This window comes from Dipodomys ordii, unplaced genomic scaffold (assembly GCF_000151885.1).
Source record: "Dipodomys ordii isolate 6190 unplaced genomic scaffold, Dord_2.0 Scaffold157, whole genome shotgun sequence".
NCBI classification, from domain to species: domain Eukaryota; kingdom Metazoa; phylum Chordata; class Mammalia; order Rodentia; family Heteromyidae; genus Dipodomys; species Dipodomys ordii.
In genome coordinates, this window is record NW_012267373.1 from 5,948,295 (window position 1) to 5,968,591 (window position 20,297).

Genomic DNA, 20,297 nt, shown 5'->3' on the forward strand with positions numbered 1-20,297 from the left:
CTTGCAAAGCAAAACTGCTGCAGAGGCATTGTCACATCCTCACAATAAGGTTTCCGTGTGTTAGGCAAAGAGAATACCCAGAAGGCAGACAAAGGCTTTTCTTAAAAAAAACTGGAAAATCATCTTAATTGCCTGTCTTACTAATGGTACTGCCTTTTGCTGGAAGGAGGAACCACAGGTTTCAGAAAATAATAATTAGAAATAGCCTCTATGTTTCGGTCATTAATAGAAATACAGCCCTTTGAAAAAAATCATTTGTACACAGATACTAAGATATTTAAGCCAGGTGCCAGTGGCTCACACCTGTAATCCTAGCTATTCAGGAGGCTGAGTTCTAAGAATCATGGTATGAAGCCAGCCCAGGCAGGAAAATCCATGAGATTATTTGCAGTTAACAAAGCTAGAAATGGAGCTGTGCCTCAACTTACAGAGTGCCAGTACTGAGCAAAAAAGCTCACGGACAGCACCCAGGCTCAAGCTGATGCAGTAAAGATTTTACCTCCTTTTGGAAGAAACTCAAAATAAAAACTAGAAAGTCAAAACATCATTATTAGAAAACTCTCAGGAAAATCTTTGAAATATAAGACTTAAGAAACAATTCAGACCTCACAGTACACCTTTACTTCAATTGAAGAGATCACATTATGTTCACAAACACACAAGACACAACTGACCCTTAGAAAACACTTGAACTAAGTGTGGGGGTGCAAGGCAATGATGGAGGCATGATGAGGTATACCAAAGGTGCCCAGAAAAAAGCAGTAAGCGGTACAGAGGTAGATTCAGTCCCTACCTGAGAGAAAGACAGTAGAAAAAGAACAACAGGTTGTTTTTCTTTTGTGTTTTCTGTCAGGTTAAAAATCTTCAAAAAAAAAGTTCTTACTAACATGAACTAATGTGGCAGCCTATAAGATGAATAAGCAGTGTTTAAGAAAACACTATATTTCACTTAAACTTTTTTTTTTACAAAAGCAAAGTAATAGAAATTTGATAAAAGAAAGCAAACATCACAACAGATAAAATTTAGGTGTTGGTGGCTCACACCTGTAATCCTAGCTACTCAGGAGGCTGAGATCTGAGGATCACAGTTCAAAGCCAGGCCAGGCAGGAAACTCCATGAGATTCCTATCTCCATAAACTCAAACAAAACAGAAGTTGCTCTGTGGTTCAAGTGGTAAAGCATTCACCTTGGGCAAAACTCTAGTTCACGCCTCAGGACCAGAAAAAAAAATGCAATGTCATTTAGCATAATTTGAGAAGAAATAAGAAACATGAGTCACCAATTCTACTCACATCAAAAGTCATCTGAAGTCCCTTCCCTGTCTCCTATACCAATAAACCACCTGATTTCCCAGGTATTTCAAAACTCAGAGAGTAGAATTCCTGGAAGAGTGACATAGGTTTCCCAATACCTGACAGTCAGTGCCTTAATGTAAGCTATTAGCCTGGTATATAATACTTATCAGTGATTATCATCCATAGCTAATGAGAATCAAATTGTAAAACAGCAAGGACCAGACCCAGCCTCTGTTCCTGAGGTAGACCAAGGACCATAAAAGGCCTATTTATAGTTCTACTACTACAGTAGTATTTCAGTGACATCTAACATATCTCATCTGAGCACAACTAGAAAGCATATAAAAATAACTTCTCTGTAGAATGTCTGCAAAAATAGTATCTTCTCCATAATTGAACAAATTGTGACATTTCACTGAATCTGAGACATTGATTGTAAAACAAAATTATAAATATATGTGACTACCTACATAATTCACTAAAATGTCAAATACTAAACAATCATTGAGTACAATGCATACTCTATTACATTAAAAATGGTGTACCTTAGAATCAGTGAGAAGTCATAAGCAGAACTTCTTTTCTGGTTTTTGGGTTTGAGGGGGCTTTTTGGCTGAGGATTGAACCCAGGGCCTCTGCTGGAGCCACAACCACAGTCCTTTAATAAAAGGATTGTTTTTTGGACAGGGTCTGGAGCTCATCTTTCCCCTACTAGCCTAATGCAATTTTCCCACCTATACCTCCTGAGTAGCTAGGATCACAGGCATGTGCAACCATGTCCTGTTGGTTTTTGAGATAGGGTTTACAAACTTGACCAAACTCTCAAACCACAATCTCCCTGTCTCTATCCATACCATAGAAAGCAGCACTTTTTTAAAGCTATCATTTTTGTTTTACCTTTGAAATGAAGAACAGACTATCCTAGCAGACATCCTGAACAAATGTAAGTCCTCTTTCTTATTTCTAGAATCTCAGAACGGAAGGGAGAAAAAGGAGAAAGGACAGTAGGAGGAAGAAACAACCTTGACAAAACAAGGATGCCTGATTATTTGCTCAGCAAATCCATTCCACTCCCTACTCTGTAGTTTTTCTCTATTACAATTTTGTGCCCAAATTCTCAAACACAAATGTCCCTTCCTTCTCTCTACAAGGTGGGGACTATAACACACCACCACTATAATCAGCCACAAACCAAGCCCAAGTCTCCTAACAAGATAATACCATACAAAGTCACTCACAATCACAGAGCATTTCAAACCATTTAGCAGATGCTATAAATGGATCTAGAAATTCTGATTTCCAAGCATGCTGATAATCCAATGCTCTGCTCTCAAGAGCCTCTTTAGACATGGCATTTATTCAATGATGTCAGTGGTAATGCATATTCTGTAAAAATTAGCCCTTTATACTTATGTGTTGCAAGTGGTTTTTTCAAAGGAATCACCAGTATTGACAGATGACTCAACTAGCAACGGACTAGAGAGAAACTGGTTGGAAAAGTCAGCTGTGGTCTCCATCAAAATATTTCTAGACATCTCTATTGTGCAAGGACTCACAGTATCATTCATCTCAACCACTTCAAAATCCATTTCATTCCATTTTTCTGCATCCTCTCCTTCATTCTCTTCCTCATAGTCGTTTAGCTCGCTGCTAGAAAGCAAAGCTTTCTGATCCTCACTTTTTCTGTGTCCTACTCGATGATGACTCAGAGGCAAGGTAGCTAATTTATACATCACAGGAAATAAAATGGAAGTGAAGATCGCTGACCCCAAGCAGGTGTACAGAACTACTGGTAAATCTGGGTACTCTCCTTGAAGAATTCCAATTACTGCAGGAATAGCCATTTCTCCCAAGGCAGCACCAATCACAAAAAATGAAGCAGATTTGCCACTGATGGTGGTGTACTGTTCAATCCAAGAAACACCACTGGGAAACGTGGTGGCCATGGAAGCCCCATACACCGAGGTTGCTATCCAGAGACAAAGGGGGCTCCTGTCAAAAAGCACCAGAAACAAAGAGGAGACCAGGCTGCCAACGTTGCTCAACATAATCATGGTGGCAGGACGTAAACATGCAGCAAAGAGGATTGCCAGGCCCCTGCAGGCTGCGAAGGCTCCCCAGAAGATGGAGTTCAAGCCAGCTGCCTCTCTCTCCTCCATGCCAACATGGGTGGTGGCAAAGGAGAAAAGGTAAGAGCCATATGTCACCTCAGCCCCCACGTAGAAGAAGAAGAACAGAAAAAGCAGACAGAGAAGGGCCTTGTGGTATTGAGCTCTTCGAGATTGCTGAGCAGATGCTGTTGATTTTCCCTGCCTTGAGCTTTTCATGCAGAACAGAGCAAAGAAAAGGAGAGAAACTACGAGAATGTAAGTGCCTATGGAAGCATAAGCCCACAGTAAGTTCATGTCATGGGGAGCTGCGAGTAGAGGGTCTGAGGCGGCTTCAGAAGAGGCATTGAGGGCTGCAGGCAGAAAGTCGGTTTCTGTGTGGTTGTCAGCAGACTCTGTGGGGCCCAGCGCCAGTTTAGCCAGCAGGGGAGCCAGGAAGGCACCCAGGGCAAAACTGAAGTGTAAGGCCTGCATGTGGGGGGGGCTCTTGTCCCCCCAAAGAGCCAAGATGAGCACGTTCCCACCTAGCAAAGAGACACAGAGAAAGTTTTAAGTTATACACAGAACTTAGTTTCAAAAACACAACACCAAACCCTGCTCCCCACTATGAAAAAAATGAAAATGTATTACATCAGTTAAGCACTATAATGGTCTACATTCTTCAAAGAAAGGCTCTGAGTCAATTCTGTGATTTGGGAACACTAAGCCACCACCACTAGAGAACAGTGTGTTCTACAACCTTTTATTCATACACCACGGTTATAAAACAGTGTTAACTCCATGCATTATTAATACATATTTACAAGTGTTTACAATATAAAAGCTGATCATTGATACTGACCTAGTTACCAAAACGTCCCATACTTGCTATTGAAAGATTTTCTGAGGAAGATTGTTTTATGTATATATAAATAGATTCAAAATACCAACTTGGGACTTAAAAACTCCAGCATCCTGCTGTGTCCATTAGAGAAAACAAAAGCCCATTTGTTAACCTGAACCAACACTGTCTGAACACCTACAAGCTGAAAGTTAAGAATACTAACACCTACCTGTCCTTAAAAAAAAAAGTCAGATGTTTTTAAATCAGATTGCATTTTACAAGCAAACTAAGCCTGAGTTATAAAATATTCCCACCATCTATCTAGTAATGTTAAACTGGGCATTGAAGCATAGAAAACTGGAAGCTGGGGGGGGGAGGGGTATCACATGCTTTTCAGTTTTCAAACACATGATGGCACACGGAGAACATTTATTTCAGGAACTGCAGAGGTACAACAGAAGAGGAAACTGGGAAGGCAGTACAGCATGCAGGCTCTTCTCTGCCCCAAATGTGGGGGACATTGAAAATGGACATAGCTTTTTGCTTCTACAACCAAGTAATGACACCAAACTATGGTTAAACCCATCCATCCATGAAAGCATTCATTCTTTTATGGTCAAATGATGAAATTCCATCACAAAATGATGGCCTGCTTTACTATAATTACTCTTACGGGATTCTTCGATTTCATCCTGTAAATCCATAATCTCTTATGGAACAAAATGCTTTACAATCATTTATGTCACAAATGATGTGCAAAAATGGAGGCCCTAATTATCAGAAATGTAGCAGATAGAACAGTAGTTCTGAATATCACTAAAACCAATTCAGTACTCCCTGTTCTGTGAAAAGTATTATGAAAGACAGTGTAACTTCATCTGTCCTGATCCCAGAGGTGATAAGGAAGGTTTTACTAACCTGTATCCAGAATGCCAACTGAAGCTCCAAAAACAGACATCATGACAATCACCAGTACTGCAGTCTTGCAGAAAGGGATAAGATAAAGACCAACTGTGGTAGCCAGCATTGATATTCCTGGACAAAAAAGTTTAAAGTAAGCTATAAGAAATGCATTCCACTCTGAAAATAAGAGGAACTATTTAGTTATTCATTACCAATAGCTTTTTCTCCTTTTTCCAAAGGCCTTCCTTATGTCATTTAATTTTCATGAAACCTGTCATTTTATTAAAACAACAGCTTGTTAAAAGTGTGGCCAGTCACCTCCAGGCTATAGCACACCAGTCTGGGCTCATCACCAACCGAAGGACAAATGTGCAGTCTGTGTCAGTGCATCACCATCCCCTGCCCTGCACTGTCAACCCAGAGTCCAGAGAGCCTGGCCACATTCCCAGAGGTCATCTGACTCCAGACACACCTAGAGACCTGCCCTAGCTGATGGGCAGAGCTTTGGGACAAGTGTGTGACATGAACTGCTGCCTCAGTTCCAGTGGAGGTCGGGAGGCTCAGGACTGCCATCAGCACACCTGAGGGCCAATCAAGGCTCCAGGTGAGCCAGCCCAGATGCCCTGTGGCTGCCAAGGTGAGAGCCACAGAGAAAGACCTGGCTTCTGTGGAGGACCCTGAAATACCATTCATTTCAGTTGTCAACAAGTTTTCATCTTTAGAACCCAGTTGTAAATTCACTGACAGGCACAAAGAATTAAAAATTACTATTCACTTACCCAAAAGCAAAAAATGATTCATACAGTCAAAAAGAACTCCTCCAATCATAGAGCCACACAAATACCCAGAGGCACGGCTCACGAAAATCAGAGAAAGGCTGCTGATATTGCGGTTCACATTAGTGGCCAGATCTTGAAATGTAGGTCCCAGGATAGCAATACTCAATCCCTAAAATTTAAAAAGAGGTTTTAATTATAATCATTAAAGTTATGTATATCTAATACATATATGTCTATGTGTATAGAGACATACGTGTGTGTGTGTGTGTGTGTAACTGAAGAGTTTCAAAGAAGGTCTTTCCATTACTAAAAACAAACAAACAACTGTGAAAAAGCCAGGGATGGGTGATTCACACCTATAATCCTAGCTACTCAGGAAGCTGAGATCTGAGAATCATGATTGGAAGCCAGCCAGGCCAGGAAAGTCTACGAGATTCTTATCTCCAATTAAACACTAAAAAAGCAAGAAATGGAATTGTGTCTCAAGTGGTAGAGCACCAGCCTTGAGCATAAAAGCTCAAGGACACACCCAGGCCCTGAGTTCAAGCCCTAAGACTTGCAAAAAAAAAAAAAAAACACAAAAAACTGGGAGGAAGGATACTGATGTAATGGAGGGGATGACTTTAGTCCCATAGTCAGGAAAAGTGTACAGTATTTTTTTTTTTTTGGTTATGGGGCTTGAACTCTGGGCTTGGGTGCTGTCCCTGCGCTCTTCAGCTCAAGGCGAGCACTCTACCGCTTAAGCCACAGCACCATGTCCTGTTTTCTAGTGGTTTATTGGAGATAAGAGTCTCATGGAGTTTCCTGACCAGGCTGGCTTTGAACCATGATCCTCAGACCTCTGCTAGGTTTACAGGTGTGAGCCACCAGTGCCCAGCTAGTATTATTATTTGTAGAGGTATAAATTCCCACATTTTTCTTCTCATGATTCTTAGTTTTAAGAAAGTGGATTCTGTTTTATTTTTTTTTCTCGCAGAGTCTTTCTATGTAATCCAGGCTGGCTTTAAACTCGTGATCTTGAGTACTAGAATTACAGATGTATATCACCATGCCCACCCAAAAAAGGTAAATCTTCTGTTACAACTCCCTTTAGTTTGGACAACACCTTAACTACATTATTAACTAATAAGTAATAAGGTGTAGCAAAAAAAAATCCTAAAACACATTCTTACTCTGAATACTACATGAAATTATGTGACAGTGCCCCAAAAGAAATGTACTCATTATCTGACTTATGCAACATAAACTCCTCTGTACATCATCTTAATATTAACAATTTTAAAATGTAAAAAAATAAGTTTGAAATTATGACACATCAAATGGCAATTTCTGGTCGACTTGAGGTCCCTTCCTCTGAAATACACATGTCCAACGTGCAGGAAATCATTTGCATACTTCCTAATCTACATTGTTCATCAATGACAATCCATGATCGTCAAGGAGTAGTCTGAAAGACTTTCCCAGCAAATAGGACAAGTACGCGCATAGAATTTTAACAAAAAATTTGTACTATTTATTAGCAAGAACTGATATTTTCATTTCAGAAAACTCGCACACGCACACACACACACACAAAAAAAACCCTTCAAGGATTCTAATTGCACTGTTCTACTCCAAGTGAGGAATGGACTTTCTGTCCAAGCAGGAACAAGCCAAAACGAAGGACCCGCTGAGCACAAGCCCCAGCCGGCCTCGGGGACAAGGAGCCTGAGAACTGCTCTACTCCGAGTACTCCATGTCTTCAAAGGCCAGAGAAGAGCCGGTACACGGAGACCTCGGCAGGCATCGGCCGCGAGTTCTAGCCTCGCTTCCGCCGTGAAAAGATTCTGGGACACAAATCCCACTCTCTGGGATGTGAACTGCTCCGAAGGGATCGTCTCCCCCTCCCAACACTCCGGAGTCACCAATGATCTAACTGAGCATTTCCGTTTCTGTACTTGGCTCTCGGGATCTGCAGGCTGGATTTCAATCGCGTGGAGGCAGGGGTAAGAGACGACCTCTGAACCTGCCGTGCAATCTGGAAAGTCACTTCCCACGCCCCCTGAGCCCCACAGGGGTCAGCAGGGGCTATGGTTAGGTGACCCGAAAGAGAAAAGCAAGAGCGGCTTTTCTGTGTTAACCATGGCTAAGGTAAGGGCTTGGAGGGAGCGGGCTGCGGCCGCGCCGCGAAGCCCCCGGCTGTCTCTCCCTCGGACCCAGGAGACTTAACCCCGGCCGGGGCTGGACACCATGATCCGGACGGCTAGCTTCCCGGCTACAAGGAGCCGTGGCGAAGGCTGCTGCGCCCACGACCCCGAAGCAAGAGCGAGGCCCAGGCCGGCTAACGCAGCCACGGCCACACCTGCGGCCGGGAGGCGGGACGCGCCTCCCCGGGGGAAAGCGGTCCCAGCCCCGGCGCTCACCAGCCCCAGGAAGCCGGCGTACAGCGTCACGGTGGAGAACCAGAGCCGCAGGCGCTCGCCGCGGCCGTTCCGCCGGGCGCCCCCCGCCGTCTCCGGCTCATTCTCCATCGGGGCCTCGGCCTGGAGCAGCCGCTGCCCGGCAGCCCCGGGCCCACGGAAGTCCACTTGTAGCTCCAGCCTGGCGGCCCCGGAGAACGCGCGGGTTCTCGATGCAACCAAACCTCGGGGCTCGGAACGGAGCTCCGGCCCCGCGCCCACAGCGCCCCCAGCCACCACCTCCGCAGCTACAGCCTGGAGCGCGGCCCGGGTGCCGGGCCCGGCCCTCCGCGGTGCAGTGCGCCTGCGCGCACATTTTGGGGGTGGAGGGAAGGAGAAGTGCATTGGCCAACCAGGTGTGATCCTCAAACCGGAAGTTGACGCGGTTCTCTGAAGGACTAGAACTTTGCCTTCGCAGGGTATTTACTCTAAGCAGAGTTCTGGGAGCCTGCGAACGGCGCCCCTTGGCGGACAGACCTGGAGCTGCACCCTTGGAACAGAGCGGAATCTCAGGGTCGGATGTAGCTCAGAAGCTATGAGGACACTTGGGCCTAAAAGTGCAAGATGAGACCTCTCCCGGGTTTGCTGGGGCGGCGGGGGGGGGGGGGGGGGGGGGGGGGGGGGGGAGGGGGGAGAAGGGAAGGATCTCAGGAGACTTACTTTTAGAAATAAAATGTTTAAAAACTTTCTTTGCGTATGAAATGTCTCCAGTTATTTAATTGCATTGTGAGCTCTTAAGTGTAATATCTCAATTTTCCACCATAGTTCTGTGCTCTGCTTACAGTTAGGAAGATGAAACATAGAAAGTCACAACTCGCCAAGATCAGTCCGCGAATCACTGGCCTTCCATAACACTGTAACTTTAGCTCGAGAAAAGAATCTGGGTTACAAGCCCTCACTGGCCCGAACTCCTCAGATAATAGAATCTTTGTGCAGAAATAGATTAGGCCATAGATTTTCTGGATTGCTGAGAGTAGTTGTGCAGGGTGAGAAAGACTACATTTTTATGAAACCTTAGTTTGTTTTCCTTTGCTCTTTTACCACATGGAAAAAGTCTCAAAATGAGATGAAAATGTTCCTTATTTCTATTGAAATAACATTCTTACTTGATTGGGCACTGCGCTAGCTCTTGATAGCATTCCCACCATCCCCCCCTTCTCTCTCTATCTTACACACACACACACACACACACACACTGGCTGCCAGAATACAAAATTTAGTCTAATCCTGGCACTGGTAGCTCACACTTATAATTCTAGCTACTCAGGTGGCTGAGATCTGAGGATCACAGTTCAAACCCAGCCTGGCCAGGAAAGTCTGTGAAACTCTTATCTCCAATTAACCATCAGAAAGCCAGAAGAAGTGCTGTGACTCAAAGTGGTAGAATGCTTTGCCTTGAACAAAAAAGCTCAGGAACAGTACCCCAGGCCTTGAGTTCAACAACAACAACAACAAAATGACCAACAGAAAAAGAAAACTTAGTGTAAATATTTCAGCTCTCCAGCTTCATCCATATCTGCTTCCAATTGTCAATTCCAATTACCTTAGTTCTTGCCCTCATTGCCTGCTTAAACTATTAGAAGATTATTATGCTGATTTCCAAAGTGTTTGTGTCTCAAAATTTTAGAGAGGTCTCACTAAGATGTTACAAACAACAAACAAAACCTTAAAAATTAGAGTCAGGATCCTCAGAAGTTAGTACTATGAGATCTTTCATTTTAGTTGAAATAATATTTGTAAATGTGTTACTTTTTGCACTGCTGAGGATGGAACTCAACACCTCACTCATGGTGGGTGTGTGCTTTATGTAAGTGTATTATTAGCTATAGCATTTGTGTAACATTAGAAGAAAAACAATAAGAACAAATGGTTATAGGGTAATGCACAAGGAAAGAACTAATATCACTTTGAGTTATAGAATTTGTCACAGAGAACACCTTGCATAGAGGGGAAGTGGGATTTGCTGTTGGGAAAGGGGTATCTGAAGTGAAAAACAACTGTTAATGCAAATGTACAGAGAGATCAAAGAATATGGAGTGTTAGGCTATGCCAACTGTCCAGAAAACAGTGCACACAGATGAGAGATAGTTCTTACCTTCATAAAGTATATATAAGTATGGGAAACTGTTATGAAATGTATTGTTACATAGTATAACAATTGTACAATGTAAGAACTTATGGGAAAGTGCTATGGATGTTAAATGTCCCTCTGAAGCTCATGGTGTTGAAGCAGAATACAGCAATGTACAGAGGTGGCGCCTTTGAGAAGTGATTGGATAATACAGGCTATGACTATGAATGGATAAATCCACTTAGGGACTCATAGGCTTAGTGGGGTTTAGTGAGAAGCTTTGTTAGTGTAAGCATTATGCCCATCTTTGGTCCTCAGCTCCACCCAAGCCAGGAGCTTCTCCCAGCCCTGGAGTTTCCAGGACTCCCTCCCTCTCTTCAGCCAGACCCATCTGAGCTCCCATCTACCTCACTTCCTACCCCCAGACCCTGCTGCTACCTAGACAGTGGAGGCTGCCATGTGCTCTCTCTGGGGGGGGGGAGGATATGGCTCCTCTAATACATCTTGTAATAATCTTTTTCCTGTGCCTGCCAGCCTCTGCGTGGTCCCCTGGGATGGATGCGACGGATCCACTCAAAAAAACAAGTTCCCTCCTAGCTTCCCCTGCTGCCATGAAGTGAGCAGCTCTTATGCACCCTGCCATGATGATGATGATGATGATGATGATGATGATGTGTGCGTGTGTGTATGGGGGGACGGGCACAGGGAACAATGGAGCCAAGCAACCGGGGACTAAAACCTCTGCAATTGTGAGTCAAAATAAAGCCACCTCCTAACTGTTGTACCATATGTTTAGCTGTGACAATATCTGAATATGTGGCTCAGAAGCCTTTGAAATTGGTATGCAGAGGGAATTTGGAAAATTTGAAAGTTGTGGGCTATGGAAGCCCTGTAATGCTGTAAATAGAGCTTATCAGCTGATTCTGATGGGATTTCAGAAGACCAGAATGCTTTCAGGAATGTGGAAGGTAAAGGCTCTGCAGATGAAGTTCGAGATGGAAATGAGGGCAGTGCTGGGAATTTCACTGGGGAGCATTCATATTGCATTCTGGCAAAGAGCAGGTCTATATTTTGTCCATGCTCTGATACTTTGTAGGAGGCTGTTTAAAGGTGAGAGACTATCTGGTGGGGGAAATTTCATAACACAGCATTTAGACAGAGGCATGTTGTGTGTTGCTGGCTGCTCTTAGTTATATTTACAGTGAGAATTGGGAACAAAATGAGCACACTTGAGAAGCTTCCAGTTTCACAAGAAAAAGAGTCAGCTTTAAGTTGCAGCTAAGGAGGATGAGGTTGTTAAAGAGCCTTGGACCCTTTAGAGGAAGCAAAGTCCTTTGCCCAGGAATAATAGCACAGATGCTTTGAGGGTATCTCAGGAAATGGCAAGAGCCACTACACTCCCAAGAGGGTAAAAGTGTGAATTCCTTGCAGTCTGCTCACACAGGACTGTGCACACAGGAAATCCCCTTTCATCCCCACCATTCTACTCCCCACCCTTTCGTTTGCTAGCCATTGGTATGATTCCCAAGGTGATGGATTTGTATGCACAAAGAATACAAAGTTATGGGGGCCATGAGCCTTCCACTGAGATTACAAAGGAAATCTAGGAGGCGAGGCAGCAGGGGGCCGGGTCAGAGTTCCTTTCCCAGCCCAAGACAAGCCCCATGGGCTGTATCTGATAAGGGCACCGTGGTTTGGCTGCCCCCATACTTGTGGAGCCTAGAAAACCAGATCCAGAGCTACAGTGTTTAATGCTTACCTTGGTGAGCCTGGTTTCGCTTACTATCTTCTCCACCCTTTGGAAATGAGCATGTTTAGCCCATACCATTGTCTCTTGGAAGCATGTAATTTTTTTAAATAGGGGCTAACAGCAAACAATTTGTTTTCAATCTCACAGTAGACTTTGAACTTGGACTTTTGAGTAACTGGAGCTGTGAAGACTTCGAAACTCTTAGAGATGGACTGAATGCATCATGTATTATGAGCTAGCCATGAACCCTAGGGATCTGTGGCTGGGATGTTATGGTTTGGATGTTCAATGTCTCCCCGCAAAGCTTATGTGTTAAGGCTTTGTCTTCAGTAGAGCAGTGTTCAGAAGTAAGGCCTCTGGGAGGTACTAGACTCATAAAGATTCTGACTTTACCCATAGAATCACCATTTATGGGCTCATAGTTTAATTAACTTGGTAGAGGATGTTATAAAACAGATTCTTTTTGCTTCCTTGAAACCAGTAGTCAATGTCTTTGCTTCCTGTTCACCTTACAGTGAGCAGCATGGTCCCACCACCAGGAATGGAGTCTGCTGACCTATGGGACCTAGCAACATGGACAAGAACTTCTGAAATTATGAACAAAATAAATGTTTCCTCTGGTAAGCTTCATTATCTCAGATATTTTTGTCACAGACATGAAAAGGTAACCTAGGAAAGTGTCTTTGAGAAAAGTTTGAAGTGGTTGAAATAAAATGCATATGAAAGAGAATGGAATATGATATGGGAGAGGATGGGTAGGCCCTCAGGGTAAAGAACTTGCAATGCCATAAAAGCAATTGGGTTTGACTACAATAATTCTATTGTAACAAACCAAAACCAGCTCTCACTAGCCCAGGCTACAGCCATGAACCACCAGCTCATCTGTGTGGAGCTCTGAGGCCCTGCCTTGATGGTTCTTCCTGTCAGCTACTCACTTTACTACCAACTTCTGATATTACTTCTGTAGATATTTTGAAATGTGAGCCTTGTCCTCATCAAAAGGCTAAATGACAAATTTAGGCTGAAGACCGAATCGATTTTTAATAAGGATTCGAGGGTTAGACACCGGCTCACTCTGTGAGACGAGTATTTGGGTGAGGTGAGCAGAAGCACTTAGGTGTATATGCAGAAAAGCCTGAAAAAGTGTAAGCAAAAAGAAAAAGTTACTTTTCTGAGGGGGGTTAAAAGGGAGGCTTCCTGGGCCAGGCATGGAAGAGCTGTGGACAATCACCATCTGAGACTAGTCCTAGACAACACACAAGAAAGCAAGAAGAGCTGGAGGTATGAATAGAGTAGTAGAGCATTTAACAAAAATAATAAACACCTGTGAAGTTGTGAGTTCAAGTCCTAGAGTACAGTGAGAGAGAGAGAGAGAGAGATACTTCTTACTGTGCTTGCTCAGGTAAACTGGGCCCCTTTGGATGGCTACTGTGTTCTGAGTTACGTTATGTTACGCTTATGAGGTCAGACATTATGTCTTATTTGCTCTTAAAATAGCTCACCAAGAATACCATTAGCCAAATATAAGGCCTGCCATGTGGAGGTCACTCTAATTATTGATACAAAAATGACCACATAATGGCCAGTTTCACTGGAGTTACGGTGGTTCTATAGATGGGTGGGGGATGAAGCCTGATTGCAGTGGGTCGATGTTCAGTGAGGGGGTTGTGTCGCCCACCTTGATCAAGTCCCGCTTACCTCCCTCTCCTCAGAACCTCCTGCCTATATATATCCAGTGGCCCTCCCCTCAAGCCACCCACTGCCTGACCCCCTTTGATGCCCTGCTCCCCCAAGCCAGTGTGTGGGTGGTGACATCAGCATGGGAAAGGACTTCCTGCCCCCTCCAGCAGCTGGGCACACGGGGCAATGACATCAGCATGGAGCGGGCCTTCTGGCTGGCTCTCACATTCCCTACTAGTTTTTATCTCCAATCAAATCATTGATTTTTACCTCCTCTTTTTGGCCAGAATCCTACATTCCCCCTAGCCCCTCATCAAACAGGCTTTAGAGTGTGGAAAATCCAACAGATAATAGCAGGCCGCCTGTACAAAGGTGTGGGCAGAAAAGTTCCCCCCATAGTAACACATTAAGAACAAGGAGGTATAATCATAGCAAAGAATCATGTCCCTGTTAAATACATTAAGACTCAGTAGGTCTTAATAGTATCTCTGAATAATATCTCTTAATAATATCTCTGAATAGTCCATCTTGCAGCCATCTCTGGATATTGTTCCACTGCCAGTTTCACTTGAGAGTGATGGATCCAATGCTGTTTTCTTGAAACTTTAATAGCCAATGGTATAGTTAGCATGACCCAGTATGGTCCTTGCCACTTGGGCTCCAATTCAGGAGCATGATACCTTTTTACCTGCACCAGCTGTCCACGTGAGAAAGAGTAGATGGAGCTTTTCTCAGGAGGCTAGTAGGCGTTGGCCACCAAAGGCTAGGCACATAAAAGAACATGTTGCAAAGCCTGCCGTGATTGTACAAGATTGTGGCTAGACATGTCTGTTAATATAGCTTCTCCAAGTTCAGGAACCAAAGGAGGTGGTCTGCCATACATTATTTCAAAGGGAGTGAACCCTCTAACCTAAGGGGTACATCCTGCTCAGAGGAGAGTGAAGGGGAAGAGGCTTCTTCACATCCGATAATTTTCTCTTAGTTCTCTCCAGCATTCTGTTCAATGCACTTTCAGCCTCTTCATAGGCTTTGACTAGCACATACTGGAGATTCAGAGTCCTTTTCAAGCCAGTGTTTTTAGACAGAAGTGTGCGAATTTTTTCTTGGTCTTTGTCGTTTTTTGTTAAGTTCAGAGAGCTGATTTTTAAATTCAATAAGGTTGGATTTCAGAGCCTCAGGCTCCTTTTTCATTTTTCTCAGGAGATATGAACACAGTTTCCAGGCAGCTAGCATGCTTACTCAACCTGTCATTTTCTATCTTTCTCCTTCTTGGACATTCCTTTTCCCAAAGCCCATTTTGCTTGCAATAAGCACATTGGTCTTGTCCTAAAGGTTCACTAATGCCATTTGCAAATGAGTTATGCTGTTTCTTGATCCTTGTCCTAGTGCTACTACTAAGACTCAAATTTCCTTTTAACGCTTTTTCTTCCAGGGTATCTCTATTACCAAACATTCTCTGAGCAACTGCTACCAGCTCAGATTACACCTTTCCCTCAAAACCTTCTAATCTTTGAAGCCTTTTTCTAATATCTAGGGCCAACTGGGTAATGAAGGTATATTTAGGGCTCTTTCTCTGGGGCCTCAGGATCTCTAGACATATAGGTCCTCTAGGCCTCCAAGAACCATTCCAGTCTCAAAGAACTTCCTAGCTGCTGCCCATACCCTGGTAACAGAGTCTGGCAATAATTGGTAAGTGTCTCCTTACCTCTATTGCTGTTGTACTCCCAGCTTGGGTGAGTTGGGGAAAGACTCGCTCCAAATGGACTGGGTCATCAGTAGGGAAAGCATCTGGTCCAAGGACTGCCTTCAAGGTACCACACCAGATGAACTGTCTTTCTTCTGAGATAAAAAAAGACCTGTAGAAGTTGCCGTCCATCATCCCAGGTGGGCTGGTGTGTGAAAAATACTGTCTCCAATAATGACCTGAGCCCCTGGAGTTGTTCAGAAAAGTTGTAAAGATCTCTAGTTGTAAAGGAAACCATACACTAGAAAGAGGGTTTGTCCACAGTCTCCCTCAGAGGTTGGTACCTGACATTGTTTTAAAAACTTTTTAAGACAAGGAGGCTTGTTAGTTATCAAGTCAATCCACATCATAATATAGGGAACCCGATCAGGATGTCCAGGATTTCCAAAGATGACTCACTGAGCCCTGTATGCTGTGGGGAGGTCAAAAGTTCCTTCAGATGGCCATCCAACATCAAAAGAAGGCCACTCTAATTCACATAAGGATTACAGGAATATACAAGTTGGTAAGCCTTTGGTTTAAAAGAAAAAAGTTACTAATTATATGTTCCAGGCATGAACACACAAAGGCTCCTTGTTCCATCCGAGAAAAGTGGAGGAGTATACAGAACACAAACAGAACTAGTAAAAAATATAGACAAGTAGCCATAGATAGTTAACCCACATGTCCCACATGTCTAAGATGACCTCTCCAGGAGGTCCCAGATGGCTTCTCAAGGAACCCCCGAGGAGGCATGGGCAATGGTCTCGTCCCAGCCTCTGACTCAGGAAGTAACCCTATTTCCAGCCTTCCACTGAGTCTCCCCAGATTCAAGTCTACCCAGAGTCACTCCCGGAGGGTTTCCAAATGATTTCTGTCCACATTGGTCCTTAAGAAACAGACACTCAAGGGAGTCTCTCTCCCCTGAGGGCCAAGACACTCACCTATGAGGGGGTTTCCTGGGGGCCAAGGCCCAATCCCCACCAGATGGATTATCTCACTGGGGCCTCCAAATGTAAAGATCTGGGAGTGAGAAAATCCACAGAGGCATGGTTAAAGGTGACAAAAGAGTTTTATTAGTCAGTCTGCAACTACCCTGTCCTGAGATACCTTGGAACCAGGAGCAGCTGCATCCTCCAAGGGGGTGAGTATTTTCATTTCTTTCCTTCCTTCATCCTTTACACAGGTCTCACCTCTCTGAAGCCTCTCTTTAGGCCTCTCCACTATGGGCCGCAAGCCTGTCCACTCTCTGCAGGTCTGTCCACAGTCCTCTCTGCAGGCCTCTGGGCATTCTCCTCTCATAGGCCTCTCTCAGGACTCTCCGCAGGCCTCTCCAGCTCTCAGAGGCCTCTCTGTAGGCCTCGTGTGCCTATCACAGGGCCCTCACAGGCCCCACCACAGGCCTCTCCGCAGAGGTGAGTATCCGCAGAGGTGAGTACCTCTCCCTGGGCTTCTCAAGGACCCCTCCACAGGCCTGTGGGCAGGTCTTGTAGGCCTCTCCATACACCTCACATGCCTCTCACAGGCCTCTCTGCAGGCTAGTGTGCGTCTTGAGGGACTCTCTGATCCACTCCAGGAGGTGCCTCTTGCTGCTTCCTTCTCTGAATATTCCTCTCTCTTCCTCCCTTTCCTCATAACCCCCAGCCTATCTATATCCAGTGTCCCATCCCCAAGCTGCCCACTGCCTGACTCCCTTTGACACCCTGCCGCCCTAGTTGGGGGACGGGATGGTGACGTCAGTGTGGGCAGGACTTCCCGCCCCCTCCAGCAGCAGGGCCCATGGGGTTGTGACGTCAACATGGTGCGGGCCTTCCTTCCCCACTGGTTCTCAGAATTGTAATCTAAGAAGAAGAAGAAAAACAATAAAATGGTGAGAGCTCCCATAAACAGAACTCTTTGCCAAGAGTAGTTCTGTACATGATTCTTGCTCTCCTGGAGGCAGTTGCTGGTTTTCCTCATGAGCACAATAAAACAAACAGTAATCTTGTGTGGGTTTTTTTTTAATACTTTTACATTTTACTCAGCAAGCCAAGCCTTTCCTGGCTGTCTTTTCAAATCAACTTTCCTAGAAAAAAGGATTAATCTGAGCTATTCTTCAACAAAGTAAAAACTCAAGGGCTGTGTGTGGACTGAGAACAGCTGTCCTGTAAGGGTAGAGTTTCTATAAGTGATAAGAGACTGACCTGAGAGCCAAGAATCTGCTCACCCCAGGGGCTTGGTGCTGAAACTTAAGGTCCAGATCAGCCATAAAGTTGTACAACCTATGGTTGTACTGAACTAACCCATGTTAGTGTCCATCTCTTTTCTGGAGTCTTCTCCAGCTGATTTTAGCTCTTTTAACTTCACATGCACTGTGCTACATATATTTACAAAATTACAATAGATGTCTGACACCAGACAATTTGCAAATACAAACCTCAAACAACTGTGAGCTCATCTACTTTACTGGGACTGCATAGAAAGTACGACAGAAAGCACTGCAGCTGGCTGGTCAGAGTAGCTTATACCTGTGATCTCATTTACTACAGAAGTAGAGCCACAAGGATTTTGATTGGAGGCCAGCTCAGGCAAAAAGTTAACAAGACTCCTCCCACCCCCATTTCAGCAAAAAGTTGGGCCTTTTTCATTATTTGTCTTTATTATTTTGGTTAGTCCTATTTTATCCAGCTTTTGGAAGTAGAACACACATATTAGAAAAACTTATACTGCTTTAAGCTCAAGGCAGTCTATTTGTCCATTATATTTACCTCAGTGACACTCATACAATGAGGTAATGAACTCAAAGAGAAGTTATATTGAATATCTACCTTCTAGTTTTGTCATGGCTGCTTCCAGTTACTGATCTGTAGTTAAGCAAGAGTTGGATATCTTACTTGTAAGTAATCTGTGTTTAAGACCTCATCCAAGTGAGATCTTCTGTTTTGTTTTAGAAACAAATATTTCTTTTTTATGCCAAGTGGAGAGAAATGTTTGATTTTCACACACTATTTAAAGACACTTTTGAAAACTGGGGTGAGATATCACAGGTACAAACTAGTTCTAGTGCTTAAACACAGAGATCTTATTTGAGACAGGATATTATCACTGGAATGTATAAGACCTCATCTAAGAATGATCTGCCTACCTTCTTGTTAAGATAGCAAACACTTGGAAGGAAGATACTACTTTTTGTTGTTGTTGGTGGTGGTGGTGGTGGTGGTGGTCATGGGGTTTGAACTTGGGTGCTGTCCCTGAGCTCTTTTGTTCAAGGCTAATGCTCTACCACTTTGAGCCACTTTTCTAGTTTTGTGGTGCTTAATTGGAGTTTAAGAGTCTCATGGACTTTCTGCCTGGTCTGGCTTTGATCATAATCCTCAGATCTCACACTCCTGGAGTAGCTAGGATTACAGGCATGAACCATCAGTGTCTGGCTGTACTACTTTCAAAATCTATTTTCAAATACATTGGACCACTCTCACCCTAAATGTGGCTAGCAGCACTACTAGATAGTATAGATGTAGAATATATCCATCATTCCAGAAAATTCTATTGTAGAAAGCAGAGGAAGGAACGCTCAGATTTTTTTCAGCAGCATCTGCTTGGCTCCTCCAAGAAACTGCCAAAGAGGACACATTGAGTGAGTTGGACAATTAGAGAAGACAAAGATAACTATTGTATAGCCATGAAGCATGTTTCTTCATGGTATTTTTTTTTGGTTGGTCGTGGGGCTTGAACTCTGGGCTTGGTACTATCCCCACACTCTTCAGCTCAAGACAAATGCTCTACCACTTGAGCCACAGCACCACTTTCTTCATGGTATTTTGTATAGAGTATGTGTGAGCATGTGTGCACATGCATGTACATGTATGTGTATATTTGAAGAAATTTCATAAGGACTACAGATGCCCAAGGATATAATAGAGTCAGATTTTTTTCATTTCCTGGAATTCATTTGGCTAGAGTCAGATTTTAAAATGTTAAAAGAGAACTCCCATGCATAGTGAAGTATTTTGCATCACTCACAAAATATCCTTCAGTCTCCAAAAGTGGACTCCCTAGCCAAAATGTGGCCTATGGACCAGCAACACTGCATAATCTAGAAGTTTATTACAAACATGATGTAATGGCCACTTACATAGTAGTTTGTGGAATCTGAGAATTTTCCCATGTGGATTTCTCAGTGCATACCATGTGTTTAGCACCATGCTGTTCTCCCTGACTCTCTTCCCATTCCCTCGAAGCAGATGCTGATGGTAGAATCTCATTTATTAACTTCCAAGTGGTCAAGTTGCTGCTATTGCCTAGGCCCAATGTCTGAAAGAAGGGAGTAAATGGAGCAGAGGTAGTGTGCAATCTCTAGGCAGAGGAAAGGTATAAAAAGAGCACAGACTTTAATGACAATTCTCCCCCAGCCCTTTCTGAAGTCAATAGGTTTCTCACATGAACCAGTAGGTGGCTGTCATATGAAGTGAATTTTAGTGGCCAAGAAAGATGCTGTGCAACAGGCTCTGGTAGCTCATATCTGTAATCCTAGCTACTCAGGAGGGTGAGATCCAAGGATCTCACCAGCCCAAGTAAGAATGTCCATGAGACTCTTATCTCTGATTAACCACCAGAAAACTGGACGTGGAGCTCACTCAATGTGGTAGAGCTCTAGCCTTGAGCAGTAAAGCTCGGGGACAGTGCCAAGACCTGGAGTTCAAACCCCAGGACCAGCACAAAGAAGAAAGGAGGAGGAGGGGGAGGG

At 44.0% G+C, this 20,297-nt stretch overlaps 1 protein-coding gene across 1 annotated transcript; it reads right to left on the minus strand.

Annotated features, from left to right (window-relative positions):
* Positions 1–1,130: 1,130 nt before the first annotated feature.
* On the minus strand, positions 1,131–8,694 carry LOC105998132 (sodium-dependent glucose transporter 1C-like). Its single transcript, XM_013032774.1, has 4 exons — positions 8,312–8,694; positions 5,910–6,078; positions 5,146–5,262; positions 1,131–3,928 (listed from the first exon to the last, which is right to left on the minus strand). Exons 1-4 carry the CDS (start codon positions 8,690–8,692, stop codon positions 2,706–2,708), a joined length of 1,890 nt encoding a protein of 629 aa, XP_012888228.1. The 5' UTR covers positions 8,693–8,694; the 3' UTR covers positions 1,131–2,705.
* Between the last annotated feature and the right edge of the window lie 11,603 nt (positions 8,695–20,297).